General features: G+C 42.8%; 1 protein-coding gene across 3 annotated transcripts; it reads right to left on the bottom strand.

Annotated features, from left to right (window-relative positions):
• Positions 1-2206: 2206 nt before the first annotated feature.
• mthfsd (methenyltetrahydrofolate synthetase domain containing) lies at positions 2207-9130 on the bottom strand. Of its 3 annotated transcripts, XM_035629384.2 has the most exons (9): positions 8948-9130; positions 8648-8751; positions 7816-7908; positions 7611-7724; positions 7258-7371; positions 7063-7153; positions 5616-5728; positions 5302-5427; positions 2207-4260 (listed from the first exon to the last, which is right to left on the bottom strand). In XM_035629384.2, the coding sequence occupies exons 1-9, from the start codon at positions 8973-8975 to the stop codon at positions 3511-3513; spliced, it is 1533 nt and encodes a 510-aa protein (XP_035485277.2). In that variant the 5' UTR covers positions 8976-9130; the 3' UTR covers positions 2207-3510. The 3 variants fall into 3 exon arrangements, with proteins under 3 accessions (XP_035485277.2, XP_035485279.2, XP_035485278.2); XM_035629386.2 differs by lacking the exon at positions 7611-7724 and having other exon boundaries at positions 7795-7908; XM_035629385.2 differs by lacking the exon at positions 7816-7908 and having other exon boundaries at positions 8948-9128.
• Positions 9131-9710: the final 580 nt, after the last annotated feature.

The following is a 9710-nucleotide window of genomic DNA, read 5'->3' as shown; positions in this document are numbered from 1 at the left end:
GACGAAGCACATTTCGATTTTGTCACACACACACACACACATACACATACACCTTGAGTCTCGGATGGGGGTGAAAGCATACATATGCCACCAACAAACCAAAGAAACAGTCGATTTCAAAACAGTGATCATTGGTAAAAAAAAAATAATAATCAAGCATTTAAAGACGGTGGGGGGGGGGGGGGGGGGGGGGCAATTTGAACTCGTTCCTTGGATATTAAAAAAAAAATTGAATGATCATTCTTACGTAAATTACAAATAATTGGTAATCATCAAGTCAAAAGTTGGGAGTTCATGTGTGTCACTGGAGTCATTCACCTCGTCGTTACAGTAGTGCCACGGATCGATGGAACACGAGTCTCCCAGTGGCCTCTGGTTACGTCACGTCATGCTGCAGCAGCGTCTGACACTTCGACCAATCAGCGCAGCGTCCGCTGATTTCACCGGACAGGACCGGAGCGGCTCGTGCCTGCTGCTGTGAGCTGGATTTATTTAGATTCAAAATAAATGGTTTTAAATGTTAATTGTACCATCATGCCTACAGCGTATACGCGACAGTAAAGCTGCTCACGTTTGGTTACTGGGTGAAAACCTGCAGCTGGCCCATTGTCCTGGTTGTGGTGCAGTTGGGGGGGTCTGCATAGTACCCTGGTGGAAATATAATTAATGGTTAATAATGTACTCTCTGTAATAAATTGTTCAAGAGGAATTACCTTTTGAAAACCTTCACCCAAAAAAATGGTCTTCAAGAAAATAAAAATCCCAAACTAACTATTTCTAAAGAGAAAGAAAAGTTCAATGGGATTTACATAAAATAGGTTTTAAAAGAAAAAACCCGCTTTACTTTTCAAACATTACAGAAATGCCAACCTCAACAGGTCCAACAATGGCACAGGATTAATTTGCAATTAAACTTGCAGAGCATTATCAGTATCATACTATTTTACAGTTTATAACAAAAGGCACGCGGGCCAATTCACTTTACGCTCTTTATCAGTTTCCTTATATCGTTTGATGATTATGGCCATTACAAAACTCTTAATTGTTAGATTATGAGCTGCATATAGTTTCAAGTCAAATTGAGGTGATATTGATGGTAATTGGCACAAATTCTTGATTTAAAAAGAAAAAGTCTACATCTTTCAGAAATTGAATAGTTTCAGTTTCACAGCAGTCTACGACGTTGAAGACAACAGATGCTCCTGAAGTTCAAAACATTTTGTCGCCATCAGCGTAGTTCACTCGGTTTACAGTGACGAAGACCTTGTGTTAGTAAGATAAAAGTGGCTCAACTGTAATTTAGCCCTTGATAAATTTTATTTTGTAAGCCGTGCTGCTGAGGCTTGTGTGCAGACACACGAGGATGTAAACTCCATCCGTGTTGATGCATGTGCAGCTTCACACAACTCTGACCACTGACTGAACCCCAGTAAAACGAGCATGCCATTGAGCAAGGCGGGCTCAACAGCAGTGGAACGACACATTAACCAACTGATGACATTTGCCGAGGTTCAGTGGTCTGGCTGGGGCCGAGGGGGAGAGAGAGATGGGGCTCCGCAGCTGTTCCCTGGCCAGGCCTGGATGACAGCTCCATAAAAAGCCCGAACGAGGCCTGCTCTGTGCAGACGGACATGCTGCGTGCTTGTGTCCCGACACATATCAAGGCGTCAGAGTAAACCGGACACTTCTCCGGCACTGCAGACCAACAGTGTGACAATTTCACAGGTAATTCCTGTGTAGATAACAAACACATTAGCAGTTCAAGACACAGGTATAATGGGCATATGCATACGTGTGATACTGCTGGCCTTTGTGAATTAAACTGTCCTGTCTGACAACCATCAGCACTACTGCAGATACACTTTAGAGCTGCTTTCAAAAATAAGGCACGAGTAAAACGTCACCATTGCGGTGTGTAAAATAAGTATTTCAAGATCTGCAATTCAAAGCCTTAAAGTTGAATTCTATTGATTTGCTCCCAATAATCACCGGCCAAAATGTCACTCGTGATCCAAATGTTTTCATTTAACATCTCAACTAAAATCATCACCTTGTCAGAGGAGCAGTCCTGTAGGGTTTCTTTTATGAAAGTTTGAGGTGGTAACAGGCAATTTTTTTTCTCTCCAATGATTTAACATTCATCAAATATTTGTCAGAATCAAAAGTGAGATACTTTGTTTAAAAAAAGACACCAAGACTAAACAGGTACAGTCAACTCTTTATTAGAGTGTTACTGTGAAATGTATAACAAACAGATACATAAAGACTGAAACAATTCATCCGCGTATCGCTTATTTATGAAATGGTGACCGTGGCACCATTTGCAAACTAATGGTAACTAAACAGACAGAATGTCATCAATTAGAACAATTCACTGTTTTCAACTCAAACGGTCTACTTTCAAAATATTCAGAAAAATAACCAGAAGGTAGAAAGCATAGACCAAACCTTTTAGATAATACCAAAATTATGTGTAATGTGCAAGATGAAGTTTTTCAAAGCACATTTCCCAACAGCACTTGGATCATCACAATTTAATTGTGGCTATTTAAATGCATTATATTGCTGTTTTCTGAAATCAAATTTGGAGAAAGCCTTAAGTATTGCTTGAAAATTCACATCCTCTAAATTTGGTTGAAACTGCACAGTTAGTTCAGGATTCAAATCTGGTGAAGATTGGATGGAACTAGAATTTTTAGAAAATATATTTTTTTAAAGGTCTAAATTATGTAAAACTATGTGGTCACAAACTGTGGTGTATATGGATACATAAATGTTATACAAATACATTTTTAGTTTTATTATTATGCATTATCAGGATTATATGAATTGTGGAAAATGGCCACATGGTGGCGTTACCTGCAAAAAAAAAGTGACCAGTTCTTCTTTGGCCCATGGCCTCAATTAAATGTATTTCAAGTTCAATACCAAGCAAACAGATCTGACAGAAGGACCTGCTTGGAACGCGTACTATATGAGCTGGTTGTGAAAAAAAAATATGTACTGAACACTTATATTTTAAGGAAAAGACTAATTATAGTCTGCGATTTGAACGGGGGAAAAAAATAGTCCTTCTCTAAGAATTAGTCCAAAAAGCACCTTCAGGGAGGACGGCTCTCGGGGGACACAGACCAGGTGTGTGTGTGTGTGTGTGTGTGTGTGTGTGTGTGTGTGTGTGTGTGTGTGTGTGTGTGTGTGTGTGTGTGTGTGTGTGTGTGTGTGTGTGTGTGTGTGTAACAAGGCACACAGCTGTGTTCAATGTATGAACAAAATACTTATCTAGTGAAATGCTTTTTAATGCTGCGATTCAGCAGTTATATATTTACATATTACTATTGCATATTTTATTCATATATTGTATTGTCATTTGCAGTCTTTTTAGATGTCTATGGGCCATATAACGGAGGTCCTCTTGTAAATAAACCTAGAATAAAAATCCAACTAAACACTCTTGAAGGTGCTGAGGGTTGCTCCGACTGTAACACTTCCTGTGTATTGGTATTATTGGTATTATTGGTCTGACTGCTCAGTCGTTTCAACTGCGTCACCCTTGGTATCGGTTGATGCCATTTTAGATATCGGAGCCGTTGGTGGTCTTGGCCTCCTATTGGACTGTCCGGATCTCCTGCCTCCCCGTTGGCTCTTGGCCAGCTCAGCCTGTAGGCTGTGACCATCCAGACTGAGGCCCTGCAGAGCCTCCAGGGCCAGCTCTGCAGCCTGAGGGTCGTTGTAGTCGAGGAAGGCCCGGTGTTGAGCTCCCTGCCAGGTGAGCCTCAGCGGCGCCGCCTCCCTCTCTCTGAGGGCAGTTTTCAGCTCACTGACACGCATCCCAGCAGGGATTCCCCCCAGGTAAACTGTGGTTACACTCTGAGGGAGCTTACGCTGAGACGCAGCTTCACTTCCCCCTTCCTCTGGGCCCTTTTCCTTCATGTTCCCTCCACTTTTTCTCTCTCTTCTCTGATTGATTTCTCCCTCATCACCTCTCCTGCCATCTCCTTTGCTTTCTTTCCTCACTCTAGCTGGACGCATTCGCGGTTTCTGTTCTCCCTCAGCTCTTTTCTCCTGTCTGGAGTCTCCCTCATCATCCTTTTGAGTGTACTGCTTTGGCCTCCTCCTGGTTTGCCTTTTAGGCTGATCGGCATGAAGACCAGGCTCTGATGCAGGAGGCACCGCCCCCAGTGTCACATCCTTTCCACCCTGTTCCTCCAGAGCACGCAGCTTCTTCAGGACGGGGATCTTCTCCAGCTTTTCAGAGTCCAGCTGAAGACACAAAACTGGACAGGCTCAGTAAGGCTGAAAGCGTTACACACCTAGCAAACACAAAGCCCTGCTCCGAGCCAGTGCAGCACACCTGAAGATGACTTCAATAATAACAAAGCAAAAGCCGACAAATGAATTGGTATTATTCCATCCTGCTCACAGCCCAAGCTACGGCAATAACTTTCTTTACAGCAGCGGGACATTTCATTTCCCAAGCAGTTAAAAATAAAGACTCCTCTTGATTTGTTGGGTCTTTAAGTGTCTTGGCAGCCTTTGATGCCGACCAGTCCTGTAAAGGATATACGGGGCTATTGTTTTTACACTGGCCCGTTTGACCTGTCGTTCCCCTGCCCCTGCAGAGCCAAGCTGGCTGAGCAGAGGAGCCTTTGATGATCAGACATGGCCTTCCTGCCTGTGAGGTCACTGGGTCCTGTTTACTTACATGCGTGTCTGGAGGAAACCCGGAGGTTACACACAAACTCTCCACATGATAAGAATAATACCCCCATAATGTCTGATTACAGACAAATTATCAGGTGGGAAAAAAACACATGATATCTCTATCTCTCTGCCAGCGTCAGTAAATCAGAAGTAGCTTAAAGCCAAGGTTCTCATTAACATACAGGCGGAAGGTGAAGTGAGATGAAGTCTTAAAAGTATACTCACAGTCAATTGTTTATTTTTTGTTGGCCGTTTTTCTCTTGATTTTGTGTTATATAGCTTGTATACTGTATGTACCCTGGATGTACTGCATTAAAACAATTAACTGCCAACTTTTATTATTATTACTGTTGTTACAATTGATTAAAAAAGTGAACAGAAGAAAAAAAAAAGGAGTTCTCTGATGAGGTGTGCCGTCACGTCCATTAGAGGGCAGTGTCTCTCAAGAGAGGAGTAAATGTTTCTACTTCATGGTTAATGTTTTTCAACTTAACTCATCGGTTACTATGGCGCCCCCTTTGAATCAAATTCCCTATGAAATAACTGTATTGTGATCTTCAGTCCACCTAATTACTAAAAAGACACGTTATTCAATTTTACCTTAGTCCAGATGATTCCCTGCGGCTTGGGTAGCTGGCAGTCCGTTTTAATAACTCTGGTGGGTGTGAGGATGTAGTCCACACTCAGGTCATGACTTTCCATCAGCTCCTCTGGAATGTCCAACACCTGATGGCACAAATATTCAGATTAGCCCTGAAACAATGGTTGACGTGTGTTTCACCCAACCAATGCGATAGAAGGAATTTATTAGTTTAAATTATATTGTCTAGGTAAAATGACTTTTGGTGCTGGTACATGGTGTTTTTATTTAATAAAGTGAACAATATATGACATTAACACCTAAACAAACTAACCTGGCAGTCATGGACAACAGTCACCACCACAGTTGACTCGGTCACAGCTCCCATTGAGGCCATCATGCCATATTCCAGGTCAGCGTAGCCCTCTCCTTTTCCAATGCGAAGGCCTACAAGAGGAGGCAGGAGCCATGGACACATTTCAAAGGTTGGTTTTGCGTATAGAGATCAGCAGTACACACAGAACCAGGAGCCTGGAGATTCTAACTTGCACATTACTTATCTTGAATTCATTTTTTAAATAAATGTCCCTTTTGGGAATCAAAGAATCTGATGCTTACTCTGATCCTTGTGGCAGCATTTTCCCTTGGCCAGTATGAGAGATTCACGTAATGTGTATGAAGCTGAAATTACCAACATCTGCAGTACATTCAACACTAAAAAAAGAATTGTGCAAAAAAAAGATTTTGATCTAAAAACTGCACCGAATTATAACACACTGACTTGTTGAAGGCAGCTGCAGTTATGTTTTCAATTTATGAAAATAAGTTAATTAAATGTAGTCTGGTGGGAACATGGATGAACCCTGTGCAACAAACCCTTTATGAGAACCATGTGGCGGTGTACACTTAGAGCTATTTGGAAATGTATGCATTATGGTAAACATGTCTATTTCACCGGAGCACCGCATCGGTTATCTCCAGGCATTTTGATGAAGACCAAAAATGCATTGTGAGTGATGAGATAATTTACAAAGAGTGGGAAGAACACAGCAGAACCCACAAGGAGCGAAATGGATCTGATTACGCACATCTGCCCCCATTCTCATTTGTGTTCCTCTTCAAATCTTTATGACAGGATGACTACAACAATCCCAACACAATATTTAACACGACTGACGAGCTTTGTCATACGACTTGTCATTTTCCACAGTGTAATAAACAACCCTTATAGCACATCATTTCTAATCTTTAAAGTTCTGCTTCATCAGATTCAGTTTCTAATAACAGAGTGAAAATGTGGTGTCAGTGTCTAATTTGACTGTCGGGACTACTCTCGCTGTTCATTTTGCTGATTTTCCTCCTGTATTCTCACATGGGCTCACTGACATTTTCTATAAATCTCCTAGGGTGCAGGGAGGTGAAGTTCAGGACAATATCCGGAGCTACATTTGCGTCTTCCCATCTCATCTGGAAAAGTTCAGGACAATGTCCGGACTTCTGTGCATGTCTGAAAGCAGTAGGTGAGGCTCGTTACCTGTACCTGAATGCGTAGGAATTTAACATACTGATGATTTTGGTTCTCAAAGTCTTAACACTTGTTATGACTAACACTACGAAATCTAATAGCACTGTTGATCTCCCATAGTTATAGATATATGTGAAGCTCCAAACACAAATACATAGGTGTATACTAAGTGATCATCAATCAAAAGGTCCAATTTGTAATATCTTGGTACTTTGAGGTTGGCGAGTCATTGGTGTCAATGCCGACTGACGGGTACCTTTTTCTGACACTGCCACAGAGCCGACCACCACCAGATCTACCTTCACCTTTGCATCCAGGTCAACGGGCACACTGAAGTCTTTCACACCCTGAGGTAGGAGGACAGAAGAGGGGGGAGAGAAATCATCAGGAACAGAACAAATGTTTGGGGGGTTTATGAATCAGTGCACACAATTTTTAAATAAGTTCAAACCTGAGAGGAAGAGCATACGCGTAGCTGTTCTTTGCTGGCCCCCTGGGGAGGAGTAATCTTATTGAAAAGACCAGAACGAAGACGAGGAGTCGGGACCAGCAAAGTTTTCTGGGCCTGCAGAGATTGAATAATGTTTTTATTTATATAACATGATTGCAGATATATAATATAGTGATTGTTGGTGAAAATAACAAAACTCAAATTAAGCAGATGCAAAGTATTGATGTGCCTGACATGTCAATTTAAGTGAACCAGAGGATTTTTTTCAATAATAAATGTCAAATTTCAACCCCTGCACGTGGGTCAAATTAACATGGCTTGGTGCTTTCTTTTCCCACAGTGCAGTGTGCTACCTGTAGCACTGCCAGCCGGACACCCTCCAAAGGTTTATCGGGATCCACCTTCACCTCAGGTGTCTGGGTGAACACCTGCAGCTCAGACACCCTGGCACAGGCTGTGAAGGCCCCCTGGTTGAAAGGAGAGGAGGGCACAAGGGACTGATGACATATATATCACAATTTTTCACAGTTGACTTACTTCCAGAGTGACAAAGCGTGCCTGCTTCTGGGGCGTGTCTGGGTTTATTTTCACTGTCTGGCTGGACTTGAACTCCTGCAGGTCTGCAAGCCTGTCGCATGCTTGACTTGCACCCTGGTCATTTAGTGCACAGCAAAAGAAGATCCATAGATGTAGAAAAAGAATAGCATTAGTCAGCCAAGAGCTGCCGTGTGTATACCCTGGTGCCATTACCGTGAGAGCGATCGGACATATTTACTTCTTTAAAAACGTCCTGTTGATCTAATCATTAACAAGCTCAAGTATGTAACACAGCACCGCGACTTGTGTAAGTGCGTAGGTCGCCATGTCTGTCAGCTAGGAGTTACTATGTTCATTTATCTACGTGTTTAGGTAAAGATTATTTTGAAAAAATGTTTGCATGATTTATAAAATCAAGCTCTGTAAAGAAAAACGTTCATAATTTGGCTTAATCTAAAAAATATATTAAAATCGACCATCTGACAAACTTCTTTTGATTTAAATGCATCTAACAAGTCCTTGATATACTTTTCACAATGAGACCTTACAACTTCCATCACAAAGGCACATACATACATACCAACATACATACATTAATAGATAGATGCACTTTATTGATCCCAGACTAGAAAAATTCCGTATATAATGTCCCAGTTCGCACGTGGCCCCCATGTTAATGGCACGCGTGTGGCCGAGCAGACCGAGTGAATTCAATCTGAATGAATGACGACATCATCATCATCATCATCATCACGTCGACACACAAATGCCACCGTGTAGTTGAGTGAACCTCTCGGCTGCACGTGTGAGTGAACCGCCTCGCTCCTTCTGCAGTCAAGTCGGTTCAACGTGCCTTGAAATTCGGGATGCGGTTGTGAACAGGCCTCGGGAAGTTGGCCAGGTTATTCTCCTCGATGTAGTCCCACACTCTCTGACGAATGTCCCACTTGGACGCCCCTGGAGAGAAAACGCAGCAGATTACAACACATCACTAACACAAACAGAATCTAGGCGAAACACGACGACGGCGGCGACGAACAAAACAACCAACGGCGAAACGTGACAAACATTTGCAGCCGCTCCACTCGGAGCATGTGTCGACCGACGTTCCGCTTTGACGACGAAGTCAAACGCAAACGGCCATTTCACGTACCGGGGCTGATCGTGATGACGGGCTCCATCGTGCTCTCGGTTAGTGACACGGGTTCGTCTCTTCTACAGCAGCCGAGCACGAGTCGAACAGCACAATCTCACACGTGAACTGGGAAACATAATACGGAGGGAACAGCTGCTTGTCAGTGTTTATCATGGCTACGGCGGCGCGGGAGGGACAGTCTGTACAAAACGCGAAATCAATGGCGGTTATTTTGGACGCAGGGGCTTCACCCCTTGGCCTTTTTTATTTTTTGCACCATGTTAGAAATGTCGCGACTTGAGCTTCAATAACACACATTGCAAACATTGCGTAGCTTATCATTTAGTGCTCAGCCCACACAGGGACGTTGAGACCTACTTATGAGCCCAAACTTTGATTGAACAGTTTGAGAACACAGTTTGTGGATTGGACTACCTCAATAAAGATAAAAGGCTTGATGAACACAACAGTCCTACATTCTTCATCTGGTGAACTATCTCCTATGTGATCAGATGATCTCTATGCAATAGTGTTTAATTGTTATCCAAGTAGAAAGGGGGTTGCATCTTCTATTTACTTTTTAACTGCTTCTTGTGAGTGGCTCTGGTCACAGATCTAGTCGGTTCACTGTGGATCCAGTCTGTTGATCATGGTGCTGTAGTTGAGGGTTTCTGCTGGTGTGTAACTTACCCGATCACATTACAACCTGTGAGTACGAGACCCCGCCGCTAGAGGGCGAGCTCCACCAGCAGATGGGGCTCAGCAGCAATAAGGTGCGCGA

This window comes from Scophthalmus maximus, chromosome 4 (assembly GCF_022379125.1).
Source record: "Scophthalmus maximus strain ysfricsl-2021 chromosome 4, ASM2237912v1, whole genome shotgun sequence".
NCBI classification, from domain to species: Eukaryota; Metazoa; Chordata; class Actinopteri; order Pleuronectiformes; family Scophthalmidae; genus Scophthalmus; species Scophthalmus maximus.
Note: the sequence above shows the minus strand (reverse complement) of the source record. Positions and strands in the feature narration are given on the sequence as shown.